The sequence below is a fragment of the Limulus polyphemus genome, unplaced genomic scaffold (assembly GCF_000517525.1).
Source record: "Limulus polyphemus unplaced genomic scaffold, Limulus_polyphemus-2.1.2 Scaffold408, whole genome shotgun sequence".
NCBI classification, from domain to species: Eukaryota; Metazoa; Arthropoda; class Merostomata; order Xiphosura; family Limulidae; genus Limulus; species Limulus polyphemus.
This window is the reverse complement of record NW_013666018.1, coordinates 423,455-442,693: the sequence shown is the minus strand read 5'-3', so window position 1 is coordinate 442,693 and position 19,239 is coordinate 423,455. Positions and strand designations below refer to the sequence as shown.

The window sequence follows — 19,239 nt, the reverse complement described above, 5'->3', positions numbered from 1 at the left end:
ACTGAAACTAAACATTCTATGAACCTCTGTTGTATATCAAATTTATATAGATCACTGAAACTAAACATTCTAGGAACCTCTGTTGTATATCAAATTTATATAGATCACTGAAACTAAACATTCTATGAACCTCTGTTGTATATCAAGTTTATATAGATCACTGAAACTAAACATTCTATGAACCTCTGTTGTATATCAAGTTTATATAGATCACTGAAGCTAAACATTCTAGGAACCTCTGTTGTACATCAAGTTTATATAGATCACTGAAGCTAAACATTCTAGGAACCTCTGTTGTATATCAAGTTTATATAGATCACTGAAACTAAACATTCTAGGAACCTCTGTTGTATATCAAGTTTATATAGATCACTGAAACTAAACATTCTAGGAACCTCTGTTGTATATCAAGCTTATCCTGCTTTAAGATGAACCTAAAATAATCATTACTACTATCAGAAACATACATTTCTTCTAAGTTAAACAAAATATTTTTACTTAACCAAATAAAAAACACTTGTAAGAAAAGACAAGACAAGTGGGTGAAAAACTATCTACCAAAAAAAGAACGTCTTCAATGAGCTATAGCTCTTAATATTTGTATCTATCTCCTACTGTTGCATGTTTAATAATTGCACATTCAAAATTAAACTAGTGTTTACAACCACAAATGTGTGATGATGAAACCACATAAATAAAATGATAATTGCACCGAAGAAGAAAAATTCTTTATATACAGTATATACATATATTTAAATAGCGCAAGTATTTGATTTACAACATATGAACTGTATTTACAGAGCTTTGTGAAGAAATCAGTATATCATCTATATTGTAATTATTTAAAAATCTTTTATAAACAAAAAAAGTTAAAAGTAAATAATATAAAACCAATATCTGATTATTTTAAAATGAACTGTTTTTTGTAGGTAAAATAATTCTAGTTTTAACAATTCTTAACTCAAAAATATTTTACAATTAACATCTTGTAATATTTATTAGTGTAATTCACACACACACAAACAATGCATTTATTATATTTTTGGAAATTTTATAACCACACCAAAAGATATATATATATCTAGATTTAGTCAATGTAGAGTAAATAAGGTGGCTTGAACAGTAACTTATAGTTTTCTGAGATAACGACAAACAAGAGCTCCACCAGCCATAAACGAAGGAATCTAATGAGGAACTTTAGAACATTAAGAAAAAATCCACAAACATAGAAATTTTTTTTAAATTTCTTTAAGACACTTTTTGTTCCTGAAAATGTTTTTACGTTAAATTATATCTGTTTGAAAGCTACAGAATTTATTTCTATGACAAGATGTATGTATGTGTGTAAAGGAAGGACCACATAAGACACACATATACCAGTCAATGCTACTGCAAAGAGGAAAATTTGAGAAGGCAGAGTAAAATGTTACAGCCCACAACAAATTGTTATCTGAACAAGACCTGAAAGATCAAACAACATCAACCATTAAACAAAGGGGAGAGAAGGAAGATATCAACAAAAATAATTACCCTAACAAAATATGGTAGAATTAATTTTTCATACACGAAACAAATCAAGATTGATACATACAGTCACTTTGATCCACTTCCATTTTAACCACATCAGCTGTACCACTGAGCGGTGTGCTACTTGGCTTTTGGTGTGCTTCTTCTTCGGAATCGCTACTGTTATCATCACTGGACTGCCTCCTGCATGGCAGAATACTAAACTTTATGACAAATCATGTGATGTCACTGATATAAACAATTCTGTATAGGCTTAAGCATACATAAATGAAACAGAAGAAAAAAATCCCCAAAAGAGAACTGCACAGTTGAAATACAGCTGAAGATACATTACAGTTTTAATCAATCAACAAATACTGAAGTGAATCTCCAGTTTCATAAGTGATGATTTATTGTTATTCGTCATTAACAAGAAATGAAATCAGAACCCCATGTTTAAAGAAACAAGGATGTAAATTTGTAAGATGTCATATTAATTATTCACTTTCAATAATGTACAAAGATTTGTACAAAACATGAAACATAAAGGTAGAAAAATAGATGTCTTGTAGCATTACAGTTGTATATTATCCATTTCCAGTAGTAGCTAAGAAAGAAAAATATATAGTGTCCATAAAGTCTGGAATCAATGTAAATTTATTTTATTTGAAACACTGTTTTATTAATTTTATGTTTTGTTTTTTTGTTACAGGTTTGTGTTGCCCATACGTAATAATCGTGCCATTAAGCTTACAAGAGCGTGTTGAAATTATCCTGTTGTGTGGACGTCAAGGATGAACACAGAGAAAAATAGCTGTGGAGTTCAATAACAAACATCTGGAAAGAAATCCAATATCTCAATCATGCTATATCATTTACAAACATGTTTTCAACTTGGCAGTGGCCATTTTGAACATATATTGTAACTATGCCCTCAAATAAAATATGTCTACATTGATTCCAGAATTTATGTACATCCTGTACAATGCTCTAATAATAAATACAAATCTTCATCTTTTTAGAACTGACACTGTCATGAAAGTTGAAGAAAAATAAGCTATGTCTGCTTAAAACATTTATTTGTCTGAAATACAATTCATTAATTTGAAGCAATTTAATATTATCACATTTTTACTGCTATTACACAAATGTATAGTAATACTTAGAAATATTCCTAAGCACAAATAAACTCAAAAATATGTCCAGAAACTCTCATTATTTGGTTATGCTTTTCTATTTTTCTTGGTTATTCACAATGTTGACTGGTGTTATAATTCAAATTTGGGGAAAAATTAAATAAGATATTTATCCTTCAGTGTTGTGAATTCTTTAACAACAGTACAAAATATACTTGCACACTACAGAATATTTTTAGTTGCTTGCTCTTTCTGCAATTCATGCTATGCATTTTAAGGTAGTTCTCTAACAAATATGAAAATTATCTTACAGAAGAAAACTAACCACAATACCTTGCTTGGGATATAGTTCCAGATGCAAAAGTCACTTCATGTTCTTTATCTTCCCAAATGTCTTCATCACTGTCTGTATCACCTAACGATTGTGCTCGTTCTCTGCAAGCCTGCTCAAAAAGCTCTGCACTCCTCTGGTGGTAAAACATGAATATAATGATTGTACTGGGTGGTAAAACATGAATATAACGTTTATACTGGGTGGTAAAACATGAATATAACGATTGTACTGGGTGGTAAAACATGAATATAATGTTTATACTGGGTGGTAAAACATGAATATAATGATCATACTGGATGGTAAAACATGAGTATAATGATTATACCGGGTGGTAAAACATGAATATAACGATTATACCAGGTAGTAAAACATGAATATAACAATTATACCAGATGGTAAAACATGAACATAACGATTACATTGGGTGGTAAAACATGAATATTACGATCATATCGAAAAGAAAAACAATCAATTAATAATTGTAATCCATACATTGAAAACTGCTGTACATTTAATTACCAATAACCCATGTACATTCCCACATCAAGTCTTAACAATAGAATGGAATTAAATACAAAATATTTAGTGCTATTCTCTGAGGGTCGCGGGTTTGCGTTCTTGTCGCACCAAACATGTCCACTTGGGCGTGGGGCTAGCAACTCCACCCCGATAACAATCTGCTACAGAAACTGCAACAACAGTTCTGTCGGTGAAGTGTTGTTGTAGCCCTATGTTCCACTAGGAACGACAGGAACTAAGAAGAATTGCGAGTCGAGTGACTTATCCACCGAGCCATGCCGGGCCCCTTAGTGCTATTAATGTAAGTAAATATATATGTATATACCAAGACAGACATACCATATTTTCCTCTGCAGCAAGTTGGAAGTTGACCTGTACCAAGCGATCTAGCTGACCACTGAAAAGATAAGTTTGGTAAAATATGAAATGCAACTTACAGAAGTAATATTATGCAGTAAAAATATTCTACTGCTACTTATAACTATATTCTGTGCTAATATTAGTTTTATTTCACCTTCGAACATATAGACTATAAATTATCACTTCTCAGGTGTATGTTACTAATGATGATAAATATTTTGGCCACCTTTGATTTCCTAAAGAAATGACTAAGCACAAGATTATTTTCCAATAACTTCAGCATGATAAGTTTAAATAAAAAAAGAGAGAGAAACATTTTATTCTATTTATGTAAATATATATGTACATTGAAAATATGTTAATATCATCAACTAATTAAATAAGTAATCCATAATATGCTTCTGCATAAATGTTTTTTTACGTATCTCATTCGACTATTAAACAACTTAATAAGAGGAATGTATTAATTCTTAAGAAAAGCAGCTTCAAACTTACGCAATGTTTTCTTCCTGTGCAATGCGATTTAGTTGATCTCTAAAAGAGTTATCATAAAAATCTGCTCAATCAAAATATTTTAGTTACAGACGACATAGAAAAATTACACTTGATAAATTTCAACTATCCAAACTAATGTAAATACCATATACAGGTTGTCCGCAAATTCCTGTTCCGGTTTTAAGAGTTTATTACACCAAAACCAAAAGAGCTGGAATTACTCACCTTGTTGCTTAACTAATGAAGTTCTTTCTTGATTAACAGATTGTAATCAGAGTGTTCAGATGCTAATGACTGAAGTTTGAACGAAGATGGCAACTATGCAGGAGAAAGCTTATCTGGTTTGCAGAGGCAAGATCAGTGACAACTGTTCAACAGAATACTGCTGTCTATATGGCAAGGATCCTCCCTCCAAAAACCAGCATTAGGAGATGGTTTCACAAGTTTTGGGAAATAAGAAGTGTAATTGACCTGCCTCGAAGTTTCTGGAAAAAATGTTGCTAATGTCCAGGAGATATTACAATGCAGCCATAGAAAGTCTATTTGTCGTGCTTCAAGATCAACAGTACACAAAGTTTGACACAAGAGATTGCATCTTTACGCATATAAAGTGCACACATTGAGCTTTCTTCTGCGTATCTTCGTTCAAACTTCAATCATTAGCAACTGGACACCGATTACAATCTGTAAATCAATATACAAAAGTTCATTATTTAAGCAACAAGGTGCTAAGAACTGCATAATTCTAGCTCTTTCGGTTTTGTTCTAATAACTTTTTAAGACTGGAACAGGACTTTGCGAACACCCTGTATATAAAAACATAACTCACCTTAAAGTTCTGTTTAGCTAAATAAGGAAGACATAAATACACAAGTGATATTTCTGAATAAACAACTTAACCCTCTTAGGAGAACTACACAGATTTCTGTACATAAATTGTTACACACATATATTGTACACCCAGATTCAACTGGTAAATTGTCCTCTAATCACCATATCAAATAAAACATTTTTTCATTCAAAGAACAGCATACCAACCCTCTTACTTCATGGATCGTTTACTCGTGTATGGTGTAGAGCCACAATGCTACCCCTACATTAACAAAACTACAGAACTTGAAACTTCTTATTATCCACACACACACAATTAAAACTACTGGGCTATATAGTTATGGAACTTCTGACTAAAATCACCCATCGCTCAGACTGAGCTTCATAAATTCACAGACAAATCTTTAGTAGAAATATTTTATTCAAACTTTTTTTCTGTGTACAACATACTTGTAATGTTTACTAAAAGCCTGTCAAATTATGTAAATACACTTTGTTCGTTCAGAGTTATTGTATGTATAACTTCGTGGTTACAAGAATGGTCAACTTGACCGAATCCATTCCCATAGGGTTAAATAAAACTACTGTTAGGATAACTGGTGTAAAAGAACCTCACCAAAAGCAGGAAAGATATATCTAACATTAAAGCACCCAAACAAGTGCTGAATTAGAGTAAAATCTAACTAGCATATTATAAGTAAACTACTCATAAACTTAGAAGTATGACAAGTTTTTGTGACAAATCAACATTTGAGGTTAGAGATAAAATGAACCACAGCTACAAAACACCTCAAATACTCAGTTCGTAGCTACACTGGTGATGACTGAAAGTAAGCAATGTCCAAAACAGTCTGTAAATTGTGTCTTGCAGCAATTATACTGATATATACATACACACCATACTGATTTAAAATATATACTTCCAACATTTACCAGTGCCAAACATTTTAAACAACTTCCTCGAGCTAAATTATTTTGTATAGATGAAACAATGCATCTATCATGCACAAACGAAATATTTCTGAGCATAAAATGTTAAATGCTGTAAATCAGATACAACACACATAAAGTAACAAAAACAAAGTATAATAATCAATTAAGCTGAATTAACAATTATGTGAGGTTCTATTCTAAAATCAAGTTAATTTCTTGATTATCATTTGACTACATGTACATTATGTAATACGTACATATTAAAACTTAAAATTCAAAAACGAACAAAAAAAAAGCTAACCACAAAACCTAACAAATTTGTAATCTTTTTTCTCATTATTAGAATCTATTATCACAGAAACTTCTCGGCTCATTATACACAAGTGATATTAAAATTTTCTAATTTATGCTTAGTGGATTACATAGTTTAAGTATCTTAACTCAAAATATTAATAATAATGAAAAAAAAAGTTTGATACTTACGCAAGATTCTCGTCCGTGTCAACAAATTCGTCATCATTGAAGCCAAACTGGTCAATAAAAGTACTTGTTATTTGATGCATCTGATAATCAGAAAAGGCCTGAAAACCATGCCAAAAATGCTGATAATAGAACACAATGCATGCTAAAAGAAACTACCACTTACCACCAAATGAAAAGGTAAAAAACAAACAAGAGTTAACAGATAACTACTCTCTGTAGAACGAAACAAGAAAAATAAAATACCCATTCTTATATTAATTTATTAAACACCTAAGCTTTAATCAATCACATATGTAATCCCTGTGTACTTCAGTACTAATTAAAAGAGCTCAGCTGCCAAATTTCATACCAGAGAAACAATATCTCCGGCAACAAATATTTCCAATAACTTTCTTATTAAATTTTGTTCACATAAAAATTATAATTTTATTTTGAACATTTATATTTCACAGTCAACTATTCCATTTTTACTTTAATATCACAAATCTTTGCTTAAATCATGTTATTTAACTTTCTATTTGATACGGCCGTAACTAAACGTTTTTTTTTTATACAGAGGGTTACATTCTCCAAGAGATAAAGCCTGGTTCATAAACAAATAACATAAAACATTTTTTAGAAATTTTTGTAAATACTATGAAGCAAAATTACACATTAATTTTTAGTTAGGTTTTATTTTTCTAACAAAAAATAAAACTTTCTGAATATACATTTAAAATGAGTTATATACAGAATGTTCAGAAAGGACAAGGGTCTATAAGATGAGAATTTTGACCATTCTTGAAATTTATTTACATATACTGTGTTCATCTTGCATTACAAATGTTGAAAACCAGAAAAGTGACCAAAAAAAATCACATTTAATACTTTCCATAAAAATGTATCCATGTATGTGTGATACTTTTGCTTCGGCTGTTACATACCCATTGTCAGTTGCTCATACATTCTTCACAGAATTACATAAAAGCCATAGATTTATCACTTGTTTAATACTTCTTCCATATTTAACTTCTTTTATAACCTGTTGAATTATTGGGTAGTTTCATCAGTTCAAGCATGATTTGTCGTTTCTAGAATGCATATTTGGGACTTATATATACACACACAAGTGCCACCTACAACTAGATTGGCAGCATTGTTATTTGCTTCTGCCAAAAGGTCTGATGCAGGGAGACGAGCATGGTTAGATATCAACCTTGACAACTGACGTGTAAAAATCCAAGACTGAGGAACAAAGCTGGTCACCATGAAAAGCCATGCATATTGCTTTCTTTAGAGCAAAAGTATTTTCAAATACAATATTACAGACAAAATTATACTAGACAACTAAGTAAAAAGATTAAAAAGAGAACCTACAAACAGATTTCCACAGACCTTATATGGAATCCTAAAAACAAGCCAACCTGTCATTTAGCCAATTTAGTCAGCTTAAAGCATTCACCATCAGTTAACTTGCTGTATTTATCAGTCTATTGAACATGATGTTTTAGTTGCTGCATGTGCTTGTGTTCTTCAAATAATTAATCACATCAATTCTGTTGCAACTGGTATAATCTTTCATCTTTGCATAAATCTCTTGAAAACAGCCGATTACAAGCTGTTTTTGGTCCAGATAACATTTGTAGCAACAGACTTCAGCAGGGATAACAATACCAGATATAACAAATAGTTGGGGTTTGTGTTTCACATGGTAAAATAGTCACATTATGGTTCAAGATTATTGTTGACCTTGTTTTCAATCTTACGGCTCTTACATGCTGAGTTGCTCAACCATATACCAGGGGTGGAAGAAGACAGGTTGGATGCACCAGGGGTGGATAAGGATAGCTTGAGCCCCTTCTATCAATTTCAAAGTGATTTAGAAAAGTCATCTGAAACACAGCATATAGGATAATAATATTATTGGTGGCATTTAGCATGAATGACACCCTTTTAGGCAAAGGTTTTCTTTTCTCTTTCAAGTTACCTCCTTAGTTCACCCATACGTATAAAACGTGCCTTCTATCTTTACGTCTACACTTTACACACCGTGACACATTTATATTCCTTCAGCATAAGTGAATAATGTTTCACCAACATTACTTTAGCGTGAACCTTATCAAACACTCAATAAAATAAGTGACAAAACATTATCGATTTCACAAATAAAAGTGTCTCAATTATATTACCTTTGCTGAGTAAGTTCCAATTTCACTGCAGGTTGTACAGAAAATCTGTGTAGAGTAGTTCAGTAATTACCCTTTTACATGTTATACACTTACATCACAAATTAGAGGATTTACATGGTTTGTAGTATGGCTACAGATGAATCTTGATATTTAGTATAAACAAGTTTTTATAAGAAAATATCCAGTGCCATCTTCAAACGTCTTTTAATAATTATTACATCTCATAAACTACTGAAACTGTTTAATAATGGCAATTACATTAAAATATGGATGCACAGCGGGAAAAAATTGACCTTACACTGAGTAACATTACACACACAAGCGGGCTACATGAAATTTGATAAAGACTGGAAAAAACAAAAAGGATGCAAAGAGTTAATTTCTGTAAATATAACCTATAGAAGTTCCACTAGCCATCACTTGCAGTCAAAATTCTTACATATAGACCTTTGTCCTCAAGTTAATAAAGTTGTTTACTTGTTTTTTAGAGACAGGAATCTTAAAACTCTGCTACAGTAGATACTAGAATTCATTAGACCAATGGAAGTTCAATACAGCTTATATGAAATATTAAGGTAACATGACATAGCCACGATATGAATTTCAACATAGTCAGAATTAAATGTTTATATCTTTGTTTAAAATAGATGTACGCATGATAAACAAGAAGATACAAAAATGTAAGTTATATAACGCAACATAAAAAAGAAAAGCACTTAAATTATTTTGCTATTTTTTCTTACAACAAAGAAAAACTTAAAAATAATTTAAGTTCACTGTAAAAGGGGCTTTTTAAGCACTTACAAAAGTTTTTGTCAGTTCCTCAATATTCAATGTTGAATTAGCAAAAAATAAAAAAAATAATATACACACAATATAATGTAACCTACTGGTTGCATTGTCAAATGTTGACTAAATGGAATATCTCTAAAATCTGGACACTCTTCATCCTCAGAACTTGAAGGAAGTGGCACTCCACCTACCTGAAAACGATATATCAAAAACATATATTTACATAACATTTTTCTAAAATAAAACAAAAACAAAAGTTTATATTTACAATTTTTTCTTTCTATTACGAGTCTCCTTTGTTTGAAACGAACTAACTATTCACTTTTAATACAATAATAAAAATCAAAAAATAGATGCAAGACTGATGGTCATACTAGTGAAAAACTTTTTTAAAACCTTTCTAACACGTAATTTTGATGGATTTATTAATTCCAAGTTTCCAAAGAAATGTGTCAGCATGTAAAATACTAAACTTAATATCTTTCCATATGAATAAGACCAACTTCCAGAGCAAATTCACTTCTTTCTTAGCACATATTCTTACCAGTTGTGTTCTACAGCACACTTTTTAACCTTGTGAACAAGCTAAATACCCTCATATGCAATCAGATGCTTTGACAGGAGGTAAATAGTTAACCCTCTAACTATGATGCCATATTTAAAACTCTTTCTGCGGAGGTTACTAAGTTACATTCAAAATTTAATTACACCACTTTACTATCAATGTATTTTAATGAAATTATCATCATTAAGTACGTTATAATTCAGTTTTAATATTATCTACGTTTTTATTCCTTTATTTCCAAAGAAACTTCTAAAATATTATTTAAAACTTGAGTTTTCATACCTCATTACATACTTGCAGTTATGATTCTAAAGTTTAAGACCTGGTATACAAGAAACTGTATACAAAATACAGTATAAAAGGTTGTTTACCAGTAATTTGAGTACATTCCAAGACCCCCAAGAAAATGGTTGTAAAATTTTCTCTATTTAAGATAAGCCAAACCTACTTGAATAGTAGAAGTTGTATTGCTAAGCAACAGTTTTAAATTGAATGGCATGTTTATTACTAATAGAAATAGCAAATTTCCCAATGATATGTCTCTAAACTAACAGTAATCACAGATGTATATATATCTGTTTACAGATGTATATATATCTTAGTCCATTGTTGAGAGCAAGATCCCTAGCACTTGGCTATTTTTCTCGCCTTACACATATTAGCTAGATAGACAATTAAATTGAATATCAATTTTACTTTTATATTTTATGTATTATTTTAAAACTCATATTTGAAAGGATTAATCATTTTTTAAATTTATTCTACACTTTTCTCGACCAGCTTTCATAAAGTTTGTACGAAAGTAAACAAAGGCTAAGGCCCTCTCTGCCAATGTTAACATTATATTGGCCACGCGCACCCATTGATGTGTGTCGACGTAAATAATCAATGATAAAGAACACGAAAAGAAAGTAGGACATTAAAAATAAACTATAAGTGAAAATGTATGTACATATTTCTATTTCTTAAGTTTAAGCATTTCATTGCACTGTACGTTGATGATAGTAGCTAGTTAGTGATATGTTAGAGAAAATGGAAATTAAAATATACAAATTTACATTAAAAAACTTTTGATAACCATTTAGAAGGTTCTAGAGATTATGCAAGTAAAATGTGAAACTGTAAGATAATAAATAGTATCTGTATACTCAAAATGAAAATCACTTTTCAGGTGAACTATTCAAAGTCTGAATAATGAATTTTTATTAGAAACAGTAGAAAAAAAAACCAAATACAATATTTTATTTCTTTCAAACTACATACTTTTATAAAAGTTCTTGTCAAGTTTTCAACAATTTTATTTTTTGAAAGAAATATAACAAAAGTTACATAACGTGCTGCATTATGTAACAAGTAAAATGCAGCAAGTCGTTGTTATAAGGTTAAAACAATCTACACTTTAAAAACTTTGTATCCAACCTGCAAAACAGATTTACAAGAATATAATGGCTCAATCCCCTCCCCCTTTTGTATGTTTGCTTGTTGAATTTTGTGCAAAGCTACATGGGGTCTATTTGCACTAGCTATTCCTAATTTTGAAGTGAAAGACTTAAGAGGAGGCAGCTAGTCAACACCGACTACCACCAACTCTCCAGCTACTCTTGGAAGATTAAATAATGCGATTTGACCCTCACTCTTATATATAACCCCAAAGAGCACAGCACGTTGCACAGTTTGACACACTAAGCACGGGTCCTTGTATATACATCAAATTGCTATGTTTTAAAAATCATAAAATGGATACTTCTGGCTTGCAATCTATTTTTGAAGAAAATTATATTTGTTTCAAGGAAGTTAACTCTTGGGAATTTATGAGATGAATTTTACTTTCCACTATTTATTTCAACGATTATGTTTTTAAAAAATTATAGGAATTTTTTTTTATATTTATATGTATTAGAAATTACATTAATATTATTGTAGAAAAAAAAATCACATTTTTCCATTGCCACTCAAGTTTTATACTTGATTTGTGCTTACACTCCTAAAACTCTGAACTAAAAATCAAAATTTACAAAATGCCCACATGCAGCTACAAAATAAAAATTCACATTCAAATGATATTGGACTTACCAGTGGAGTTTGTTGTTTTTTGTTTATTTCAGCCAAAGTTTCTGATACAAAAGTTTCCCACTGACTGTTATAGTTTTCTGGTAAATCTGAAAATTACAATAATAATAATCATTGAAAAAAAAAGATATAAAATAAAAATTAATAAATGAAATTAATTCAGCATGAAGAATAATAAGTTACAGATAAATATACAAATAACATGGAAAAATTAGCACATTTTACAAAAAAAAGTCAATATCATATTTAACACTGACAGCATTTTAGGTCAGTTACTATCTAGCATAAGTGAGTCTTCAGTGAGCGTAGCTCTCTTAAACATTTTTTTCTCCATCATACCTAAATATTGGCTGTCAGTTGAATGTCAAAATATACCAAAGGTTTTTGATAACTTTCCAGCATTTTTTGATGAACAAACATATTAAAATAAAGACAAAGTGTATTAAAAAAAAACTTGAAGAATAAGTTATAATGTATTTACCTTTTAATTTAGTTTTAATTAATTCACTATTTGGCCCACTCTCAATATTGTCAGTTATGTCATTTGCAATCTTTGTAACGTGCCCCATATAGCCTTTTCTGTGCTTCCCTGGAAGAGATCTACAAAAACTGAAATATGACAAGCATTTGAAATATGTAGGCTGAATTATTAAATTTATCAACAAATCTTGTAAATAAAATTTAAAAAAAAATCTGAAAATTTTTTGTAATTTATTAATAAATTAATACTACAAAACTAATTTAATGTGTACTTAACAATCACCAAAATGCCTTTATCATTTTAAATGTAATAAATGAAATTGAATTTTTTCTAAATTTTCATATGCAACAAAACAACTGCATGTACTAGTATTTTTTCTTTTTTCTAATTCCCCTCCAGTTTGCCTCATTATAGCATGCCATGAAAGAATCAGTACTTTATAGTTAGTTATTAAGAGTATTGAAACAGGTTGGTCAACTAATATATCAAATATGTACTAGGCTTAATAAAGTGTCACTTTGAGTGATTGAAACAATATACTTTTAGTAAATGAACTTTTCAATGCACTCAAAGTTCAATATAGATAGAACATACATGATAATTGGTATTATGAATACGAATCTGCCTAAAAACATCTGGGCTGGTGTTTTAATTAGCAAACACATTCTGTGATAATGGTTTCCAAGAAAGTCAATAAGAAACAAAGCCATAAAATCATGTACTTATCACCAACTGCCTTGAAAACATGTGAAGATAGATTTTAATTTTACCCTATCACTACAGGTTTTCTTATGGTCAGGGGTCAAAGGGCATGTCATCACATCTGTAGACTTACATTCAAAATTTTATTGAACTACTATTTTATGAATGTATATCAATAGGTTTGGTATCAAATTGTAGATCATAGTCCAAATTTTAGTACTACACATTACTTAATTTCTTAAATTAAAAGTGTCATGTGGTATGCTGAAAGCAGCTTTGGTTCAAATTAGATGTTTGTGATGTCCAAATACAAAGTCTATATTTATAGAATCATATACAGCGGACCTGATCACCTCTTCCAATTTTGGAAATATTTCTTTCTCTGCTACTTATGGTTGGAAAGAAGTACGTATTTGCTTGCCGTACCTTGCATGCTAAGCCTTGTTGAATTTCACACGTGGATAATGTAAAACAAAATAACTTTAGGTTTTATATATGCATTTTGAAATAAAAATTATAAATTACTCTATCAGTATCTAAGAATTCCAATGTAATTTACTTTACAGGCTTAGTAAACTGTGTTTCAGTCTAAAAATATATTGTTTTTCAAAAAACATTTCCACGTACCCCTTCATTCTAAGATTCAAGACAAAAGAATTTAATATTGGGAATTTCCAGCTTTTGATTGGTTATAAACACATGATAGAGTCAAGTGGTGTGTATGTCATTCTTTTCTATATTTCTTTAATTACTTTCTATGTTTTAAGAAAAACAACATAAGAACTTATTTGTAAATAGTAATAATATATATACATACGTAATGTTTTATAACTGAAAAGTGACCGTATTTTACAAATAACTGGTCCACTAGATCAAGGCCAAGACAAACAATTTACAATCGTAAGTAGCAGAGATCATTCTTTTCTATATTTCTTTATTTACTTTTATGTTTTAAGACAAACAACTTAAGAACTTATTTGTAAATAGTAATCTATTATCATATATAATGTATAATAATTGAAATGTGATTGTATTTTACAAAGTACTAGTCTACTAAAACACAGCCAAGACAAGTTACTTTGTAAAGACCAAAGGTCAGTTTTATGTTATTGGATACGGTAACATGGGTGCACGTGTGCCGCATCATTGTAATTTCTGCATTGTTAGCCAAGCACGACTGAAAGGTCAATATAATAAAAATAATAAATATATATAGATGTATAAAATTTTATGAGATTTAAGCTATTTAGAATACACATTTGTGGTTTTGTGTTACAATTTGTAGTCATTCTAGAATGAAAAAAAAGCATAATTTATATCTATTTCCTAATTTTTCATGGTGGTTATGAAATACAGAGATGTAATAGTGAAAATAGTTGACAAAATAGTTTTATTCTGGGGTTATAAAAATTTTGCACATGAAATTTGACAATTTTCTGATGCATAAAAGTATTTTTAATCTGAAAATCAAAATTAATTTCCGAGTTGGACAGTCAATATTTGAAAAGAAAAAATGCACAAGCAAATCATTACTTAGAAAATATTAAAATTTAATTTAAAAGAAAAGGGTATTTTGTGTAAGAAAGCCTTGTAGTGTTTACTAATAATCTTCAAAATTTTGTGAAAATACGCTTACTGTGTTAAAAGTCACAGTTTGAAAACCATAACAAGCACAAAATGGTTACGAGGTCGGTCCCAGGGACTGAGCTTGTGCCGAAACATACTATTTTGTGGCATAAAATTGTTGAAATAGGTAAGAATTACATTTCTGTTTTAAATAAACTTTTTAATGTAGGTATGTAAATTTGCACTTGGAGTGACTTTACATAATACTGGTCAAGAAAGGGTTAAGCAATACAGCACTCCACAATACAAACAATGATTGCTAAATTATATACTTACTGCTCCTCTTCATTGTTTTTCCAAGCATCAAGAATCCTTTGTACTAAATTACACTGTGTGAATAACTGAAAATATAAAATCAATACAAAAATTACAGTTAAGTTTTCAAATACATCATTTTGTTATTTATTAATATATGTATAATATGGACATTCCCAGTGGATGTGTTTACCCAAGTACTGAACCTTACTGTATGTTTTATCAATAGTTCTGAGCTTTCATAACACTACATTAAACACAAAAATTGTACTTTGGACAGTTCACTCAGAAAGTTAACTTGAAATATCCTTTCATTCAAAATTAATGGTTATTATCATCCACACATTAATTGTGCTCGTAAAAGAATGTAAGTACCATTACAAAATACACTTAGAAAATGTGAAAATGCAGAATCATACTTAACATGACAGGATTTATAAAACATTCAGCATTTTATTATTCAGTTTCTAATTCTTAATAACAATCACACTGAAAAATAAAGTTTTCAAATAAAGTACATAAAAGAGAAGTATATATATATATATCTGTATTACATTTAAATACTGTTTTATAGATATCATATTGTTCATTCTTAAAACGTCATTAATGCTCCAACTTACTGCCTAACCTCCCCCCAAAAAAGACAAAAAACATGCAGTGACATAAAAGATTATACATTGTAGCATATTTGAAACATCATATTGTTCATTCTTAAAACGTCATTAATGTTCCAACTTACTGCCTAACATCCCCCCCCCAAAAAACCAAAAAACATGCAGTGACATAAAAGATTATACATTGTAGCATATTTGAAACATCATATTGTTCATTCCTAAAACATCATTAAAGCTCCAACTTACTGTCTAACCCCCCCAAAAAAAAACCATGCAGTGACATAAATGAATTATCATTAAACCAAATAACGGATACCAAGGGAACAATACAAAAACAAGTTTTTCAAAATAAGATGAAGTAAATTAAATGATGAAAAACTTGAGAAATAAATAAATGATATTTAAAGTTGGTTAAGTCTTATACCAAAATGAAGACAAAAGTCTCCAGTGCATAGATACAGAAATTTAAAACAAGAAAAAAGAAAGAAAATATATTTTAAGTATAATTATACCTTTTCTTAATACAAAGTGGTTGGTAATCTGTGGGAGGGAAGAGTACAGCTAACATTCAAGCATTTTAACTTTAAATTACTTTGGACTAAGCTTACCTTAGTATATAAATCATACATTTCACTTTGATCCCTAAATTCTATATATATTTCTCAATTCCTCTTAAAAATTATGAAAATTATTAGTTATTTTCTTCCATTTTTGTGCAGTCATTTTATTAGTATTATGAATGACTGTAAATATATGAACAATATTATTAAGGCTTGAAATTAGACCAGACCATCTGGATGTTTCATAAAAAAACTGATTCTGCTAGAGTATCTAATAATTTGCCTCGGGTGCATGGTTCTTGTTCATAATCTATACACATATACAACAAAAAGCACTGGAAAATATGTGTAAGGCCGTGTGAAATCATTTGTTTTTTGCATTTTGGGATTATCTTTCTCCACATATTTTTTTTTTCCAACTTTATACATAATTTTTTCCCTATTACATTTTCAGATTTTACAGCATCTTGAAATTGGTGGGTTGTTTTAAACAATCATGTTTAATTCGTATCATAACACCTACCAAGATTACTCAATAATCAAAAAATTGTTTAATACTTGGGTAGTGCAATAAATGTTAAATAATAAAACCAATAACTTGTGGCTACATTGTCTTGACAAATTAAATATTACTTACTAAAATTAAAAACTAGCTAAATATTCAACACTGTTAACATAGAATCTGAAAAAACACGAAGGTTTTGGATAAAACCGAAACTACCAAAATATTTCCATACTGGTCAATATTTTAGATGGGTTTTTAACAGTAAATACACTTAGCAACTACAAAATCTCTTTGGGATGAGAAATTAAACATCAAATTTCCTTATAAATACAAGTCACTGAGAGCTTATTTTTTTTAAACTTGGACATTAGTTTTTTTTTCTCAGATTTTTAGTCCAGGATTTTCTGAGTTGATTTAGACATTTTCTTTAAAAATTTTAAAGGTGACACATGCTTTATTTTTTGAGTCATTCCAGTCTTTTAGCTTTCTTCTCAAGATTTTGTTGGCTGTTTATGTAATTTGAGTTTTTAAAATGTATTTATAAGCAAAATAGTATTATTTCTAATTTTATGGTAAATTATTAAATTATTTTGTAAGATCCTACAAGGTTCCAACTGGTTGAGCAGGAAAAAAAAAGAAGGAAATTTTAAGACCAATTAACTCACAAGAGAATACAGTTTCATGTTACCGAAGAGGGACAACATGCACAGTAATTTTTTTAGTATTCAAATTTTATCTAAAAACTGAAACATAAATATAAATGAATTTCAGTATAGTGTTATTTAAAAGCTTAAGCACAAATACTATCAAGAGAAATGTGCAAGCTACAATTCATAAAATTTCATAAAACTTAAATACTATTAAAAAAAGTGTAATAAAAAGAAAAATTTACCTAGAAGTGCATTTGAAAGTTGATCATATATATATTCATTTAGTTTTATACATATATAAAATAATAAAATGAATTATCAGTAAATAAAGCAACATTAACAGGGATTATGGCTTTAACTTTAAACTATATACACATAAAATTCCTACTAATTTTTTAATAATACATTCTTACACATCTCTACCTGATCAAGTAGTGGGTTATTGAGTTTAATCTTTTGGTCATCAGTAGAAGGTTGGCTATTAAGTATTGTCCGTATCGACTGTTCTACTTCTGTGTGCAAGAAATTATTCCAACTATATTTGAAAAAGAGATCCTGAAATGGGGGAAAAAAATCATTGGTTTTTTGGTTTATCATCATTTACTTTATATATATATACTCATATAAACTAGGGCCCTTTTTAGGCATACTTTTCTTACTTCAAAAATATTGGACTATAGTTCAAGATAATTCAGAATTACTTGTATATCCACCATCACACTTTCTACAATTAAAAAGACACACACACACACACACATCATAAATAAATGGTAATTATCTTTACCAAGTTATAGACTAGTTACAGGCTTGGAGGAGCTAAGGTGAAGTTAGACTTTCACTCCAGACATTTACATAGCACATGGTGTTGTAACCACGCATTCATTATCTTTGAAAAATAAGCCTATTATTTGGACATACAATTACCCCCAGCATATGGACCTCATGGTCCTTCTCTTATTAGCTTTCATACAGAGAGCAACAAGGTATAGTTGGTTAATGGCTTTATAACTATAGCTTTATAGCCCCTATACTATATTAAGTTTTCTGTTCTTTTCAAATTTAAGAGGTATTTAAGTAGCCATATAATATTTTCTATTAATCATGCTTTGAACAAAGTTGTCCTTTATTTATTCACTTGCTTAAAAAGGATATTGGACTGAGATCTTAAAAGAAATTTAATTCTACGATAAATATTAACAGCTGTAATCAAATATTTTATTCTTTGCCTTAGAATAGCAGGCACTTATCACCCTTGTATCATACATGTGCTTCTTCAACAGTTAATAATATTCCTTTGTGCAATGAATGCTACGTACAAAAATGAAAGAAATACTTGCATAGCAAAAATTAAATTTTTCTTTTATCAACCCATTCAATCTGTAGAAAGAAACGTTAACGCATGTTTCAATCTCCAGTTTAAAAAAAACACTCAAAATCAAACATTTACCTTACAAAATATGGAACTACACCTACTTAATGTAGGATAGTCCTTGTGGAAGGAATCTGTAATACTTGTACATAACATAAAGAAAGCTATAATGTGTGCAAGAACAAATGTAATAACTATACTTGAAAAACTTGGTACCATTCTATTGTCCAACACTTAGGCTTTCTGACAGAGAGCATGATACAAGGGCATAAGCAGAAATCTATA

The 19,239-nt window shown here is 29.7% G+C and overlaps 1 protein-coding gene across 1 annotated transcript in view; it reads right to left on the bottom strand.

The window, feature by feature from the left end:
- LOC106458040 (serine/threonine-protein phosphatase 6 regulatory subunit 3-like) overlaps positions 1-19,239 on the bottom strand; it is an 81,577-nt gene that overhangs the window by 19,905 nt on the left and 42,433 nt on the right. Inside the window, 10 exon segments of the mRNA XM_022384178.1 lie at positions 1,592-1,710; positions 2,976-3,109; positions 3,835-3,892; positions 4,351-4,389; positions 6,598-6,695; positions 9,656-9,748; positions 12,196-12,281; positions 12,674-12,792; positions 15,278-15,342; positions 18,009-18,140. Of these exon segments, the coding sequence (XP_022239886.1) occupies positions 1,592-1,710; positions 2,976-3,109; positions 3,835-3,892; positions 4,351-4,389; positions 6,598-6,695; positions 9,656-9,748; positions 12,196-12,281; positions 12,674-12,792; positions 15,278-15,342; positions 18,009-18,140 (943 nt within the window).